The following is a 17,237-nucleotide window of genomic DNA, read 5'->3' on the forward strand; positions in this document are numbered from 1 at the left end:
CGCCAGACTCCGAAAGGCTCTTTACTGTGTGGCCGAGGCCTCAGCAGCATTTGGCACATTTACAAAAGAGACTGAAAAGGGGGATAGCAGCACAATGCTGCGGGAAGGGGGTGCCTGGCAGAAACATGCAGTTCCTGGGGCAGCGGGGCCAGCTGGGCTGGGCTGGGGGGGGCTCCCAAAGCAGAAGGCACCCTGGTCCAGTCTCACCACCATCCTGCCTGCCTGGCCATGGGGAAATCCTGGCTCACTCCGTAATAAGTTAATACAAATCACAGCAAGAGAAATATATACAAGGCGTGAGCCTCTGCCCACAGCAGTGCTCTGGGCAGGGGCTCCTGCCCTGCCCTGCCCCAAGGTCCCCTGGCCACTATAAAAATCCAGTCGCCAGCAAAACAGCGACGGTCTCTGATGCTGCAGGGGTCCCCGCATCCCTGAGGCAGCCCAGCCTCTGCCCAAAGGCTGGAGCCAGTGTCCTGTCTCCCACCAAAACATTTTGTGGGGGATGCACCCTGCCAGCACAGCTCCTGCTGGACAGGCACCAATAGCCAGCATCACCCTGGGAACCACCTGGCCGTGGCAGTCTCTGCCCCAGGACCACCCCAGTCCAGCTTGGGAAAATGGAGTGGCGAGCCGCTCTGGGGTGTAGGGAGGGTGGCTAGGGCAGAAGGATCTTCTGAGGAGGCAGGTTTTGGGAAGCATTGCCTGGGAGCTGTTCTTGGGGACAGGGTGGGACAGGGCACACATGCTCAGGGGATTCCCTGCTGGGAAAAGGGCTGTGGGACCTGCTCTTTGAGGAAGGGACATAGGGGACAGGCACTTGGGGAGTTGCTGGGGGTGCGATGGGGTAGGGGCAGGCATGGGGAGCTGCTCTTGAGAAGGGGGGGACTCAAATATGGGGAAATGTTAAGATGCAGGATGAGCGTGCCCGGGCCGTAGGGCAACGCACAGCAGTGGGGGCTTGGGGACCCACCACCCCAGCAGAGCCACTCGCACTGCACGTCCATGGGTTCTGGTCCTTGGGCTGCGTCCCTGCCAAAGGGCTTCCCCAGCACCTTTGGGCCCCACAGGTAGCTGGGGCTTCCACAGACAAGTCCTATGTGTCTCCAAGAAGGGTCTCCATCTGCAGCCCCAAGCCACATGTGGCCACTTGGGGGGACAAAGCCCTGCCTGTCTCAGGGGTTCTGTCAGAACAGGCTGGGGTGCTGGTGTTGCTCGAGGTCACTGGGTTGGCTTATACCCTCACGGCAGGGCCAGAGCCTGTGGTGAGGGGCACGGTGGAGCTGCAGTCATAGTCCAGGTCCACCACGGCATGGGAGCTGGCGATGAGGCTGTTCAGCGATGGTCCCGTCTGCCGCTCTCGGAAACTCTGGATGTAGCTCTGTGAGAGAGGGGTAACAGAAAGTGAGGGGGGCTCTGCTCCTGGACCACTGCACCCCACCCCACCCTAAACGCAGCAGCAGCCCCTCCCCAGCCTCCCTCAAAAACAGCCCAGTGGAATCCCCAGCACTCGGGCCCTCCAGTGGCTGGCCACAGCAGGGAGCACAGCCTTATCCCTCCCCTGGACATTTTGCACCTTGCCTACTGCTTGTTTCTACTTTGCCCACAGTGCTCTTGGCCAGCAGTTTCCATTTGCTTGCAAAGGCTGAAGTGCTCCACGGTGGTAATGCCCCAGCTTAGCCCTTCCTGAGTTGCCCAGTCCCGGGGATGCCCTGGTCTCATCCCTCAATGAGCTTTGATGTCAACCGGTGCCTGGGCACCTCTCCAAGCCCCAGCCCACCCACATGGAGAAGGAATGGCTGTGGAGGCTGGGGGAGATCTCTACCCTGGCTGCGGGACTCACGGGGGAGAGCACGTCCCCATCGAAGCGGCGCACAGGGTTGGGCTTGCGGCGGTAAGCAGGCTCGGGGGGGTGGGCTTTGTGCTGGTGGGGTGGTGGGTGGTGGGGTCTCCGCTTCTTCTTCTTCTCCTTTCGGTCTTCCCGCTGCTTGATGCGCATCAGTTGCACGCGGCGCTGCTGCCGGCTGATGATCACTGTGGAGCAAAGAGGCCTGTGAGCACTGGGGAGCACATCCAAACGATCCCCACAGCCAAACCAGCACCAACTTCACGCAACCAGGCCTCCCTTGGGTGGTGTGCTGCCACAGAGTCCTGAACCCCATGCATGTCCGTGTGAACCAGGTGCTGGAAACCTCCATCCCACTACCCAGGTTCCCAGCTCCTACACTCACCCTGTGTCATGCCCACATGCCCCATTCCCCACACACCTTCTGTATGGGAGTAGCCCTCGCCTGTGACCTTCCACTGGACCAAGACACCCAGTGTGGTGAGGAGCGGCCAGACGCCCAGAATGACCCAGCTGTACCAGCACACGGGGCGAGCAGGGGCCACCTTGATGCGCTCATAGATGTACTGCACCAGGAGGAAGAGCTCGATGAAGTAGTCGACAGTGACGGTCATGATGGCGCTGCCGAAGACGGCGGTGGAGAGGGTAGTGAAGAAGCGCTGCCACTGCAGGGTGAGGACAGCGAAAAGCATCCCCACACCCAGGAGGAGTGCGATGGGGATCCACACCGTTGGTGGGTGGTAGAACTGCTCCATCACTACCAGCGTGGCCACCGCCAGCAGCAGCCCCAGGAGCAGCCCCACCATGAAGAGGCCAACACTGCGCACCAGCATGGTGACCAGCCCACACAAGACTCCAATGCCCAACCCAATGCCCACTGAGGCCTCCACGCTCAGCTGTGTGTCCAGCACCCTCTCCTTGTAGCACAGCATGAAGATGATGATAGAGCCAAACATCAGCCCCGTCAGGAACATGACAGCCTTGAAGCAGCGGTAGCCTGAGGAGAGACCACCATAGTTAGGGAGTGGATAGCCAGCAACCCCCAGCTCCCCTCTGCCCTCCTCCCCACTTGCCCCACCAGCTGTTGGGCTGGCCTGGCTCACCGAAGAAGCAGTAGATGATGCCAAAAAGGCAGCACATGGCACACACCACTGAGGGCACCACCTGGTAGCGACGCTCAATTTCCTGCTGGCAGCTGTGCCCCCACTCCTGGCCTGGCTCGTGCGGCAGCAGCTTGAACCGCAGCGTTTGCACAGTTGCAGTCATGGCTCTGGGGACTCCTGGGAGAGGCATCAAAATCTCCACTCCTGCCTCATAGCTCGCCAGCAGAACTGTGTCCCGGCACCGGCCCCACCTGGTGGGAGAGAGACAAGGAGAATGGAGGAACTGGTGGCACATGCCCAGCAGTGATCCCACCACTCAGCATCCAGCTACCAGAAATCCTGCTCCGTCCCACCACTACCTGGGTAGGAAGGGAGGGAATGGGGGAACAGCCTCATCAGTGGGGGTGCAGACTGTCACCCAATGTGTGGCTGAGGGGACATGCTGTCCCCAGAGAGCCTGCCTGTACCCCCAAGAGCTTCGTATCACTTAAATAATTTGTCTGTGGCTTCAATTTTCCTGCCCATGCCTCTCCGGCACCCTTTCCCTGCTCGATTAACAGGAGACTTCCACAACCTGGTATTTTCTGCCTGTGAAGTAATTATGCTCAGTAATTAAGTCACCCCTCAGTCTTCTATTTTTATAGGCTAAACAGATTGAGCTCTTTAAGCTTGTACTCCAAGGCATTTTCTCCAATCCTCTAATCATATTTCTGGCTATTTTTCATCTCTGCTCCAGCTCCTACTCTCCTTGTAAAAACAAATTGGGCCTTCACATTAGATCCAGCCCTCCCATGCCAATCCATGGGGATGGAAGGGCACCAGCCATAGCTGGCACTGCCCTTTACCCAAGGGCTCACCCTTAATGCTGTGGCTGTGCCGGGATGCTGAGCAAACAGTTACCAGGCCCCCCGCAGTGCCTACACAGACGGAGGGGTCATAATCCCCTGCAAAGACTGATCCAGCTTCAGTTTAAACCTAATTACAGTATCCATCTGCCTGCTCCCACCTGGAGCCAGTTCCATCACCCCTTTGCTCCCCTAGTCCCTTTACAGGCTCAGTTGGTTTAGAATGGGTTTATTGTCACAAATTGTCCCCAGGCCAGCATCACTCCTTCCAAGTGCCAAGTTTAAGCGGCCAGTTCAGGACAGCTCACAAAAACAGCACTCTGGGAAGGAGCTGGGAAGAGGGCAAAGGCTGCAGTCACGGCTTCCTGTTGCCCAGCACCTTGCTGCTGCCCAGACGGGCTCCACTGGCATCTCCTCCCTTGCCGGCAACCTCCTCCCTCCCTTTGGCTGGGGAAGGCAACACCAGCCAGGGCAAATCCCCGTGGGGAAGCCGAGCACAGAGCCTAATCCCAAGGAAGCAGGCGGGCAGCGAGCGGGCAGCCAAGCGCTGGGCCCCTGCTCGAGTCCCCTGGGGGATGCTAAGCAGGATTGGACTTTACCCGTAGAGCCCAGGAGCGACGCTCCGGCCCCGGTGGGGATGGGCGATGCTGTGTCGAGCGAGAACAGGGCTCTGCCGGCCCAGGAGACCGGGGATGCGGCACGGCACGGCTGGCCGGCTGGTGTAGGGATGGCATGGGATGGCACGGGATGGCACGGGGCGCCGGGCAGGGCTGCGGACAGCGGTGCGGGCGGCTCGCGGCGCCCATTGGCGCGGGCACTGTTGCTAGGGGAGCCCAGCGCCTGCTCATTGGCGCCGGGACTTACCCACCTGCTGCCGCCCGCCCCGGGCCCCCGAACCCCCTCCCCTCCCCGCAGGCCACAGCGCGGCGGGGGCCGGGGGCAGCGCCCGGGGCTCAGCCCCACCGCGGCGCCCCCATCGCCACCCCCCGGCCGGGCCCCGCTGTCCCCGCCGGGCTGCCGGGCCCCGGGCCGGCGGGGCGGGCGCGGCGTTGCCGAGCGACGGCCGCAAAGGCCGCCGGGGCGCGGGGCCGCTCCGCCCCTCTCTTTGTTCGGGGCGGGGGTCCCGGGGGCGCCCCGTCAGATCCCCGCACGCCCATCCTAGGCTCCGCGCTCGCTCCGCCGGACGACGGAAGCAGCGGGAGCGAAGCGCCCCAGCCCCTCCCCCGAGGGGTCCGACGCGTCACCCGCCTGCCGGATGCCCTCGTGCTGCCCCCCCTCTGCCGCTCCGCCCGCTCCCACCTGCGCTCCCGGCGCGGCAGCGGCAGCGGCGGCGGCCCCGCGGCGCCCGGCGCTCCCGGCGCTCCCGGCGCTCCCGGCGCTCCCGGCCGCGGACCCCGCGCATGGTGGCGGCGCGGCCGCCGCGCGGTGCTGAGCGGACAGCTCCGCTGACGTCACCGCGCCGTCACCGCGCGCCGGGGGCGGGGCCTCGGGGCCGGGGCGGGGCCTCTGCAGGGGGCGGGGACTGAGGTGAGGGTAAATTGGGGTGCACTCGGGTGTAAAGTGGGCTGTAAATTGGGGGGCGCTCGGGTGTAAGGTGGGGGTGTAAATTGGGGGGCGCTCGGGTGTAAAGTGGGGGTGTAAATTGGGGTGCACTCGGGTGTAAGGTGGGGGTGTAAATTGGGGGGCGCTCGGGTGTAAGGTGGGGGTGTAAATTGGGGGGCGCTCGGGTGTAAAGTGGGGGTGTAAATTGGGGTGCACTCGGGTGTAAGGTGGGGGTGTAAATTGGGGGGCGCTCGGGTGTAAAGTGGGGGTGTAAATTGGGGTGCACTCGGGTGTAAGGTGGGGGTGTAAATTGGGGGGCGCTCGGGTGTAAAGTGGGGGTGTAAATTGGGGTGCACTCGGGTGTAAGGTGGGGGTGTAAATTGGGGGGCGCTCGGGTGTAAGGTGGGGGTGTAAATTGGGGTGCACTCGGGTGTAAGGTGGGGGTGTAAATTGGGGGGCACTCGGATGTAACGTGGGGTGTAAATTGGGGGGCACTCGGGTGTAAAGTGGGGTGTAAAGTGGGGGTGCACTCGGGTGTAAAGTGGGGTGTAAAGTGGGGGTGTAAATCGGAGTGCACTCGGGTGCGCATTGGGGTGTACACTGGGGTGTAATGTGGGGTGTAAATTGGGGGCACGTTCAGGTGTGCACTGAGTTGTAAATTGGTGGGTGCATTGGGGTGTGCACCAGGGTGCCATGCCCTGTGACATGGCATGTGCCGGGGACTCAGCCCGAGGCCGTGTGTGCAGCGTGGCGCAGCACACCCCGGGCCAGACCATGTGTGCCATGTGCTTGGCGTGCAGCGGCTGCGAGGGCTGCAAGCCCCTCGGCATGGTGTGCAGGGACAGAGCGGTACAGGGTGCAAGGGTATGGATGTGAGAACTGCAGGATAATCTTGTGTCAGACGGGACCTGACAGTGCAGCGTACAAGGGGCTGTGCCAGGGCCACGGGGACTGCAGTGCCTGCGTTCAGAGGGGGCAAATGCACATGTCAGGGGCATCTAGAGCAGCTGCCCACCTGTCCCCCACGAGCAGATGAGAGCTACAGCCATGGCATGCAGCCGGGGGGACACGGTGATCTGCAGAGGCAGAGCTCTCTGGAGCTGGCACCTCCTGGCTGTAGGCGCCTAGGGACCCCCGGGAAATCCTGGCACAGAGAAGACTCTTGGCAGCAGCTGCCGTTCCCCCTGGCAGCCCCTTCCTAGCCCCATGCCAACACTGGGGAGACAAAGGCGGGAGCTGCAGCTGGCGGGGGGCTGAGAAGGGGCTGCTGGAGGAACGGCACTGCTGCCTTCCTGCTGCTTCCCCACAGAATCTTCCAAGGCCACCAGGCACAGGGGCCCTGGGCTCAGCCCCTGCCAGGCAAGCCCTGGGGAGGTGTGTGCTCTGCCCTCAGCTTCCCATGCGTGTTTCCTGAGCTGAGGCTGGAAACTTCATTACTTTCTCTGATCTGCACCTCTATCTAAATATAAGTTCAGATCAACAGGGTCATTTCAGAATGAAACGTCTCTTATCACTCATGTAAAATGATCTGGGTTTGTATAAGGTGGCTAAACTTAAATATTCCAACCCATAAAGGAAATCAAATACATCTATTTCTAATGCTGTGTACAGAAAACAGGATACTTTGGATTTTTCTATGATCTTGGCTGTTTTTTGACCTCTGTGCATGAAAGATCTCTGTTCCTTTCTTGGCTTTTCATCTTTTTCCTTCTGGTATCTCCTCATCCCATCACATTCTGTCTGTTTCTAGTTTTTATATGTTCTTCATTAAACTGCCATCCACGTGACTGCTTTTGCCTATTGCTTGTCTTGGTCTATTCAAGAGTAAAAAGGCCTATGAAAAGCAGCCGAGCTTGGATGATGGTCTAGTATCTCAGGGGGGTGGGATGCTGCCAACCGCTTTCCGACGAAAACAGGCTGCTTTGTTTCAGAAAATGAAAGAGATCCTGGAGCTGAGCAGGCCCCCACATGCCCTCAGTGCCCTGCAGTGCTATGTGGCTGCTGGTGCTCCCCAGGACAAGTGGGCTGTGTTTCATGGGGAGGGTGGAATGGACTCCCCACCCAGAGTAAATCCAGAGGTACTTGAGAGTCCCAATGGCTGCAAGGCTGCTGGAAGCAAAACCATGGGCTGGGAATAGGAGGAAAGGCCAGGTCCTCCTTCTTGTCCTTATTCAGTAATGCCTGGCACTGAGCAGCCATGTAGGGCTGCTTGCCTTGCAGCTTCTGGGTTGGATCATTCCTGTGGTGGAAGCTCCGTTTGTGCAGTGAACTCTGCCCTGATACAGTTCCTCCAGCTCTGTCTGCCCGGGGGGCTCTTTCTGGCGGCCCGGTGGATCTGTGCTGCAAGACAGCTCAGAGTGGGATGGTGACCCGACCCCAGCTGGAGGAGCTCCCTTTGCTCCCGTTTGAAACACATGATAAGGGTCCTTGCTGCTGGGATCTCCTGCTGTCTGCCTGCCCTCATCCAGCCCCGGGATGGTTTGCTGCTGAGAATCCAAAGGTCTTCCAGCCGCCGTTTGCTCTCCTGGAATGCCTGCTCCGCAGGCACCCGGCGTGATCAGCTGCCTCCTGCAGCCCGCAGCCCACACCGTGCTGCTCTGACCTCAGACACTCAGACCCCACTCTTCCCCCGACCACTGGTCACCTCCTGGGGACTTCCAGGTAGAGTTCAGCCACCACCCACCGAGGGGTTGACCCTGGGGCAGCGGTTTGGGGAACGTGGCGGTTCAAGCCCACCATGAATTCACCAGCGCCGTGGTTTGGGCTGTCCCGCGGAGGGGACACACGGCCCCGCGGTAGTCCCTGTGTCCCGGGCACAAAGGGCCGGGAAAATGCGCCCTAAAGCCGTCTCAGGTGCCGGTCCCCTGCGGATGCGCTTTCCGCTCTGTGAGCCGGCAGCCGGGGCCTGAGGCGCTGCCCTGCCATCCCGCAGCGCCGCGGCGCTCACGGCGCGGGGTTCAGGGCACGGGGCAGCCCCGCCGCGCCGCCCCCGGCTCTGCCCGGCCCGACCCCGCCGCTGTCCCGCGGGGTGCGGGCACTCCCGGCCGCGCGGTCTCCCGGCAACCCGGCCCCGCCCTCACGCCTGCCCCGCCCCGTTGGCCGCCCCGCCCCGTGACGCGTCTGTGGCGGCGCGGGCCATTGGCCGGAGCGGGTGACGCGCGGCAGGGCAGGGCCCGCGGGTGACACGTCGGACGGCGGCGCCGCCAGCGGCAGCGGCAGCCGGAGGCGCCCCCGGTCGCGGTCCCGTCCCGGCCATGCGGCTGTCGCTGGTGTTGTCGGTGCTGCGGCCCGCCGGGCCCGTCGCCATCGGCGTCTCGCTGGGCTTCACTCTCAGCCTGCTCAGCGTCACTTGGGTGGAGGAGCCCTGCGGGCCGCCGCCGCGCCCCGCCACCCGCCCGCTCCCCGACGGCGGCCCCGCGCCACCCCCCGGCCCCGCCAACGGCAACGCGGCGCGCAGGCCCAACGCCGTGCTCGCCGCGCTGGGCGCTGACAACTGGGAGCCCCGCGTCGTGCCCTACCGCCCGCCCAGCCCCGGCAGGGCCGCCAAGAAGGCCGTCAGGTGCGGGGGAGGCCGGGCTGGGCTGGGGAGTTGGGCCGCCGCTTGCCCGGGTTTATCTGGGGGTAGCTGCGGGCGAGCTTCAGGTGCCTGCCGTGCCGGGGCTGGGGGACTTTACAGGGGGGCGTGACAGAAGGCCCAGCGGTGTGCTTTGCCCTCCCTTCAGCCACCTAGGGCTGCAGACGGGTTTTTCCTCACTGTGAGGGCCTTTCCCAGCTGCTTCCTTTCCTCCCTTGTGCCCCACTTTACCTGCAGCCTGCAGCGGAAGAGCCTCCTGCCCATGCTGCTGCCCGCTCTGCAGCACGTGCTGCCGGGCACCGTGCTACGGTCCCCTCTTGTCCGAGCAGGGACCCCTCCCGTAGTGGCATGTCCCCACCCAGTGCTGTAAACGCCAGCCTGCTCCGGAGTCGGAGTCGGCTGCAGCCCCGTCCCAGCGTCCCCTGGATGACAGGGAACAGGCAGTGAAAGGGCCTCCTTGTCCTGGCGAGGTGGTGGGTGGATGAAGGGGGCTGAATGGGGCCACTGTGTACCAGGCGGCGGTTGGGGGACGTGATGGGGGGGTCGCTTCCTGCTACTGCGCCAGACTGGGAGAATTAAACCTGAAAGTCATTGTGAGTGCAACAGCAGGAGGCCGTGGTGGGGAGGGGGACACAACCAGCTCCTTGCTGACTTCAGCAACCTGTGTGGGGCCTGGCATCCCCAGGGAGGTCAGCACGGGCTCTCCTGCCTGCCTGCTCTAGAGCAGTATGCCTGGCAGGGGTGGCAGGAAGGTGCTTCCCAGTTCAGCACCTGGGTGGGGCTGGGGCTAACCTCGTGGTTGGGGTATCTGGTGGGTCATGTCCCTGCTAGAGCTGGGTTGTGCAGCCCTGTTTCCTGCTTTTAGCTGTGCTCAGCCTTTTGAGAGCATCTGTTTTGAGCTGAACTGCCCAGCTCATGGGAAGGTAGGGTCCCCCTTGGTCTCAAGTTGACGGGGGACCTCAGCAAAGTGCTCTGCAGTGCCTCTGACACAGGCGTAGTAGCAGCTGGTGACACTGGGGTGATGTCTTGTGTGCCTGGCTGAAGCCTGGGAGCAGTTCCTGCAGAGGAACCGAGGTTGGTGCCATTGGTTACGACGGGGAGGGTGCAGGCTGGGGTGGGTTGCAGTGCCCTAGGGGCTATATGTTGTCATCTTCTTGCAGGACCCGGTACATCAGCACAGAGCTGGGGATGCGGCAGCGACTCTTTGTGGGTGTGCTGACCTCCAAGAGCACGCTGAACACACTGGGGGTGGCTGTCAACCGCACGCTGGCCCACCACCTGGAGCGCCTGGTGTACTTCACAGGCACGCGGGGCCGCAAGGTGCCCCATGGCATGACGGTGGTGACGCACAGTGATGAGCGGCCCATCTGGAACATGTACCAGACCGTCAGGTACCTTCTGGACCACTACGTGAATGATTTCGACTGGTTCTTCCTGGTGCAGGATGATACCTACACAGAGGCGCACCGCATCAGCCGCCTGGTTGCCCACCTCAGCATTGACACCCACCTCTACCTGGGTCGTCCTGAGGAGTTCATCGGTGGGGACACTGAGGGACGTTACTGCTATGGAGGGTTTGGCTACTTGCTGTCCCGCAGCCTCCTCCTGCTCCTGCAGCAGCACCTGGAGAGCTGCCGCAATGACATCCTCAGTGCCCGGCCCGATGAGTGGCTGGGCCGCTGCATCATTGACTACACAGGTGTCAACTGTGCTGAGGAACATGAGGTAGGTTCTGCAGAAGAGATGGCTGGATCCTGGCCTGGTGTTTTCCCTCCTCCCTTTGGGCTCCCAGGTCCTGGGAGGACTAGCTGTTGCACCCTGACATCCTTTGAGCTTGCTGTGCTGGCATCTGGTGGTGTGGGAGTACAGGTTGGGGCTGGCTGTGACCTATCTCTCCTGGCTGGCACAGGGTCTGCATTACCACTATTTTGAGCTGGGGAAGAACGCAGACCCTGAACGGGAGACCGACCTCCGTTTCCAGAGCGCCTTCACTGTCCACCCTGTGCTGGATCCCCTCCAGATGTACCGGCTGCACAAGTACTTCGCACAGGTGGAGCTTGAGAGAACCTATCAGGAGATCCAGCAGCTCCAGGTGAGACCTGGCTTGGCTGGGAGGGCCTTGATTCCATTTGTCATCCCCGTGGGCTTTCTAGTTTCTCTGCGGGTGTCTCACCTGATCCTTCTGTTGGACAGGATCAGCTGAGCTCATGTGGCTGCAGAGGCAGTGGTGCTGTCTGGAAAGCAGCTTTGGACCTAGATGGGTCCTGGACGTGCTGTGGTGGTTCAGGTTGATGAAGCCAGAAGAGTGCAGATATCTGTCACAAAGGCTACATAGGGTGGGGGAGAAAACCTGAGGTGCTGGACAGGAGTCAGGTTGAGGATAGAGTTGTTCTGGCACTGCTCTTTGAGCCAGCTCTGGCTGATCTCTGAGTATCAGAAGTCAGCCTGAGTGCTGCCAGAGCTGGAAGATCTACTTGTGCCTGCCTTGGCTCTCACTCCTCCATCTCTTGTCTCGCAGATGGAGATCCAGAATGCCAGCAGCCTGTCTGCTGATGGGGATCATGTCGCCACATGGCCCATTGGCATCCCACCCCCATTCCAGCCCAAAACCCGCTTTGAGGTGCTACGCTGGGACTACTTCACAGAGGAGCAGGTCTATGCCTGTGTGGATGGCTCCCCCAAGTGTGAGCTGCATGGTGTGGATCTGGCGGACGTGGCCGATGTGGTGGCCACGGCCATGGAGGAGCTGAACCGCAAGTACCAGCCAGTGCTCCATGTCCGCAAGCAGCAGCTGGTGAACGGATACCGGCGCTTCGACCCCACACGTGGCATGGAGTACACGCTGGACCTTCAGGTGGAGGTGGTCACCCAGAAGGGGCACAGCCACTCCGTCACTAAGCGAGTGCACCTGGTACGGCCCCTCAGCGAGGTGGAGATCATCCCCATGCCCTACGTGACGGAGGCCAGTCGCATCAATGTCATCCTGCCACTGACGGCCCACGACCGGGACTACGCTGCCCGCTTTTTGGAGACTTACGCGGCAGCCGCTTTTGAGAGCAGTGAGAATGCAGTGCTCACCTTCCTCTTCATCTATGACCCCTTTGAGGCCCAGCAGGTCACCCAGAATGACATCTTCGCCTCTGTGAAGTCCCAGATCACCGAGTATGAGCGCAAGTATGTGGACATAAAGATCCCCTGGATCAGTGTTAAGACAGATGCACCCTCCCAAATCAAGGTCATGGACATTATCTCCAAGAAGCATCCCGTGGACACACTTTTCTTTGTGGCTGGCGTGGGGACAGAGGTCACCATTGACTTCCTGAACCGCTGCCGGATGAACACCATAAACAACTGGCAGGTTTTCTTCCCCATCCACTTCCAGGGCTACAACCCAGCCATTGCTTACCACAACCAGGTGCCACCCACCACGCTGGACCTGCTGCGGGACATGGGGCGCTTTGACCGTGATGTCTTCCATGAAGCCTGCTTCTACAACGCTGACTACATGGCAGCACGCACCCGCATGGCGGGGGACGTGCAGGAGAATGAGGACATCCTGGAGACCCTGGACATCTACGACATGTTCATCAAGTACTCCAACCTCCATGTCTTCCGGGCAGTGGAGCCTGCCCTGCTGCAGCGCTACCGGCACCAGGCCTGCAACCCTCGGCTCAGTGAGGACATCTACCACCGCTGTGTACAGAGCAGCCTGGAGGGCATAGGCTCTCGCTCCCAGCTGGCCATGGTCCTTTTTGAGCAGGAGCAGGGGAACAGCACCTGAACCCTGGATCCTGGAGGGCCTGGCCCTCCCATGCCATGCCTGCCCGCCCACTCCACTTCTTCTGCTGCCCAAATCTGTCTTCCTTCTCCAGAGGCTGCAGGGGGATTGCTGGTGTCCAAGCCTGTGACTTGCCCCACTGGGACTGCCCAGGCCGGGGTCTGCCAGCCCAGGGTGCCTGGGTCTTTCTCAAGTGGCCACGGCTGTGCAGACCCCACAGCAAGATGGGATCAGAGTCACTGAGCTGCAGGCTGGAATGCCTGGCTCCTCATCCAGAGCTGCTGGCTGCTGGTCCCATCCCTCTGTCCTGGCCCTGCTGCTGAGCACTGGGGAGATGGGCTGCCCTCTCTTGCTGTTCCCCCTCAACTGGGGGAATGTAGAGCCCAAAGTCCCCCTGCTGCAGGGCCGTGACTGCCACAGGGCCTGGAGTGATCCCTCATAGTTCCCCCACTGTCCTGGGACAGGACTGTGCCCCTCGCTCCTTTGGAGCATTGGCCTGGTTTACAGGGAGGGACATGTCCCTGTACCTGCCACAAGCTTGGACAGTGGAATGGGATACATCCCATCCCAAAAGAGCAATAAGGATGTTGGTTTTGGGGTTTTGCCACTTGGCAATGAGCTGGAGTGCTCCTGGCTGGTTGGGGTGTGAGGAACTTGGCCCCTGGGGCTGGTGGGTGTAGGGAGTGCCAGAGGGAATCCTGCTGATTTCACGTACCGTGAGCTGCTCCCCATGGGAACCATGACCCAGGCCATTTCGGCCTTCGCAGTATTGATAGAATGTCGGAGGTCACAGCCCTCAGACGAGAGCCTCCTGACAGAGGTGGGATCCCTCCCCGCTGTGGGGCTGCCCTCAGGGTCGAGGGACATTGTGCCCGACACTGATGGGCATGGCAGAGGGTTTGGCTGTGCATCTCCTAAGGAGAAAGCGACTGAGGAGCCGCTCTCTGCTCCTGCTTTGTATTTAATGGGGGGGGGAAGGAGGGGGATGGGGTGCATTTACACTAATAAAATGGAGAGATGTAGCGGTGGGTCCGGCTGATTCTTTCATGAGGCACCTGTGGGTGTTCTGCTGGGGGTCTGTGTGGTGGTAGGTGCTGGCTGCTTGTATAAATTCTGTCTGCAGCTGGCAGGACAGATTCCTTACAGAGATGCTTCTTTCCCCAAGCACCTGCAACATCCTTTACCTGAGTCAGCTGCTCGAGTGAGCTGAACTCTGCCCTCCAGGATCTGGGATCAGCTCTGAAGGAAACTCCCAGGCCAGACACTGGACCTGAGCCCTGTGTTGGATCGCTAGTGCTGGATCTGCCCTCTCTGCATTGCTTTCACCCTTTTTTGGGCTGTTTTATATCTCAGGGCTTCTCAGCACTTGTGTTTTCCAGTTCTGAGTTGGGCAGAGCACTGTAGTCCTGTCCTGGACTGTTTTCATCACCTACAGCTCCTATTTGCATTATGAGGTGTGGGGACTGTTCCCTGCCCATGCTGCCTGCTCCAGGCATGATTTTCATGACTCCATGTGCTCTTCCCACCAGCCCTTTACCCATCGTGTTTTACTGCTTCATGAAGTACATGTATCAAAGAGACACCCCCAAGAAAATTAACTGAACCTACTTGCTATTACTTACCAAGGCTGCTAGTGCTCAGCAAAGCTCATGGAGAGCCCCTGGGCTGTGTGGTATGCCTTTTCCAAAGATACCTCATTCATCTCTTCCTGCTCTAGTCTCTGTAGCCATGGTGTTGGAGTGTATATGTTTAAATATAATTTTATTTCAGAGAGTAACTGTTAGCTTGTACTGAGTATTTCTATTTTTGATCTTCCCTGAGCACATCCTTAATTCCCTTTAAGTGGAAAACTGGGACAGAGGGAGGGAGGCAGATGCAGGTGTGTTACAGATACATTTATCCTCTGAAAAGCAGACCAAGTCCTAAGATGTGATTAAGCATTACAAGAGTATCCAAATGGTAATAAAGTGGCTTTAAATCAAGTTGGCTGTGAAAAGAAACCCAGAATTGTCATTTAATTATAATGAGACTGTCTAGATAAAGTTGCTCTTGCCTCGCTACTGTTTGCCCAGACCGAGTTAGAGGTATTTGCATACTTAACGCTCTGCACTATCAATACCAGCAGAGCCTCCCTGCTCTGACACATGTATGAGGAAATGACAGTGCTTGTGGCACTCCCACCACAGTTGTTACTTCAAGGGAGCTGGCAGGGTTTGAAACTGTTCTAGTGTTTTCCAGGTTATGTGCAGCATTAAAACATGATGAAACCCCAAAGAAGGATGCAGAGACCTGTGACAATGGGGACATGGGCACAGCTGTGCTCTGCCCTTCTCCTGCCCTCGTAGGGCTGGCAGGTGCAGGCAGGGTGCCAGACCGGGACAGTGACACCTTTGAAAGGGGTGGGAGGAGCAGCCCTGGGTACTGATGTGGGCGGCTGAGCAAACAGAGACATTCTGGGATCCCTCTTCAGGTTTGACCAGTACGTTGTGCATTTTGGCGCTTCTCCAGTTGTGGAGGCAGGGCAGTGAAAGGTCAATTTTACCAACGAGGCAGGAGAAAACTCATCTCCTGCCTTGTAGACTTCTGCTTCCCTTGCAGAAATTTTCTAAGCGTTACTGGCTCACCACAGCCATCAAGAGAGGCAGAGCAACTTCCTCTTGGAAAGTTTTTCCAAAGAGAGGGTGAAGGGGTGGTTCAGAGCACTCTGAAGCACAAGAGGGAATGTCTGAATGCAGTGGGCCCCTGTCTCCCCTCATGCGTCCCCTCTTATTTCTGCACTGCGGCAAGGAAAGGGACTCAAACTGGCGAAAACACAAGCTACTGCTGTTCTCCCCCCACCCTGGTTTGTTTTCCTGTGTCTGCAAACACAACAGTGAGCCTGTGAGCAGGGAAGGCTAAACCTGCTTCTCTAGCCCTGCTTGGGTCACTTCAGGCTGTGCTAAACTCCACGGCAAAGCTACTTCAGCCCCAGCAATATTAATCTGTTTGATTGCTGACCTTTGGGAGGATATGGGAATTACAGCCATGCCAGGAAAGGGCTGGAGGGCAAGGGGAAGTGCAATGCCTTTTCTTCCCTGTGCTTTCATTGGGAAGGGGCCAGTGGTGCCTCACTGCCGGTCCTGCAGGAGCAGCTCTACCAACCACAGGCCAGGACCCAACTCCAGCAAACATTTCCTCGTCTCTCTAAGTGATGGCAGAAGAAGCTGCTCTGCTTGAGGAGGAGCAGACAGGAAGGTGCCAGGGTGTGCCTGCATCCAGTGCCTTGGATGCCCAACATACTTCTGTGCCCCTCTGAAGGGCGTGAGAGGCTTTGGTTGGGGTTTTCTCTGGCCAAGCTCAGGGAAATCAGAGAATTTCAATGAAGAAGGAAAGCAGGTGCAGTAGGTGCAGGCAGAGCTGCTGTCAGTGTGTGCCTGCCTTCAGGGGTTTCCTTCCATGAGGTGTCAACATATCTGGCTATGCCCAGGGATGTCCCCTCTGGGGCCACACCACCCCAGCATTGGCAGAATGCAAGACCCTGAAGCTCTGGCACTGGGGGAAGAGGCAGGCAGCTTGCTTGGACTTAGATTTTAATTGTCTCCTTGGTTTTTCCAGTGTGCTTGCCTGCTGTCAGGGGCTGAGTGCTGGAAAGTGGGTGCCAGGTGTCCCTTGCCTGGCCTGACTGATTGGCACCACCAGTCCATTTTTCCAGCAAGGGCGTCACGGGCAAAATGATCTAAGAGCAAAGAAGTGAGCCTGGCATTTGCACATCATACAGACATGCTGAGAGTCACTCCTTTCTCCAGGTGTTGCCTGTCACCATCAGCCTCTCCAGGCGTTGCCTGTCACCATCAGCCTCTCCAGGCAGGAGATGCTTGGGGAGGAAGTGACAGCAGTGAGACCACATGTCCCATTGCATTTCGGGGCTTATTTCCAAACCCTCTGCTCCTAAGCTGGATGGTTTGGTTTTATTTGAAATGCAGCTTTTCTATGGGAACAGCTGTAATTATTGTTCATGGCAGTGGAGGCACGTTGGAAAGTGCCCATAGGAGATGCCTACCCCATAGACAGAAGAGATCCTCACTGCCTTCTCCATCCTGGTGCCTACTCCCTGGGACTGACACCACAGGAGCTGTGTCTTCTGGGGTTGTCACCTCTACGGTGACAGAAGCTGTCGCCAGCACAGCCGGTCCTGCTGTGATCCGGTACTTGGCATCTGTCCAGAGGGCTGTGCTCATTAAAATTAAGGGCCTGTTTCACTGTAGTGGATCCCCTTCTAATTATGCCTCAGCTATTTCATGCGGCTCATTACAGGTGTTTCAAGCAGCGCTGTGCTGGGTGAGCCCCAGGTGGCAGCAGCTCCATCTCTGAGGAGGACCAAGCCCCTGGTGGCCCTTGAACAGGCACAGCGTGGGAGGGGGCACCCAGGGGCCACAGCACTGGGGTTTGTGGTTGACCCTGGGGTGCTAAACCAGGGTTGTCCCACTGGCCCTCCTCAGCCCAGTGCCATCTGCACTGGGACATAAGGCATGTCACAGGCGGGATGTGGTGCTGGGTTCACTTCATCTGCCTG

At 59.5% G+C, this 17,237-nt stretch overlaps 2 protein-coding genes across 3 annotated transcripts; one reads left to right on the forward strand and one right to left on the reverse strand.

Annotated features, from left to right (window-relative positions):
• Nucleotides 1-8: 8 nt before the first annotated feature.
• TMEM198 (transmembrane protein 198) lies at nt 9-5,142 on the reverse strand. The gene is made up of 5 exons (XM_048308664.1): nt 5,091-5,142; nt 2,947-3,197; nt 2,265-2,840; nt 1,841-2,031; nt 9-1,378 (listed from the first exon to the last, which is right to left on the reverse strand). The coding sequence occupies exons 2-5, from the start codon at nt 3,134-3,136 to the stop codon at nt 1,232-1,234; spliced, it is 1,104 nt and encodes a 367-aa protein (XP_048164621.1). The 5' UTR covers nt 3,137-3,197; nt 5,091-5,142; the 3' UTR covers nt 9-1,231.
• A 3,374-nt stretch (nt 5,143-8,516) lies between these two features.
• On the forward strand, nt 8,517-14,667 carry CHPF (chondroitin polymerizing factor). 2 transcript variants are annotated; one of them, XM_048308660.1, is made up of 4 exons: nt 8,517-8,892; nt 10,068-10,632; nt 10,817-10,999; nt 11,426-14,667. In XM_048308660.1, the coding sequence occupies exons 1-4, from the start codon at nt 8,588-8,590 to the stop codon at nt 12,686-12,688; spliced, it is 2,316 nt and encodes a 771-aa protein (XP_048164617.1). In that variant the 5' UTR covers nt 8,517-8,587; the 3' UTR covers nt 12,689-14,667. The 2 variants fall into 2 exon arrangements, with proteins under 2 accessions (XP_048164617.1, XP_048164618.1); XM_048308661.1 differs by lacking the exon at nt 8,517-8,892 and adding an exon at nt 9,476-9,981.
• Nucleotides 14,668-17,237: the final 2,570 nt, after the last annotated feature.

The sequence above is a fragment of the Corvus hawaiiensis genome, chromosome 7 (genome assembly GCF_020740725.1).
Source record: "Corvus hawaiiensis isolate bCorHaw1 chromosome 7, bCorHaw1.pri.cur, whole genome shotgun sequence".
NCBI lineage: Eukaryota > Metazoa > Chordata > Aves > Passeriformes > Corvidae > Corvus > Corvus hawaiiensis.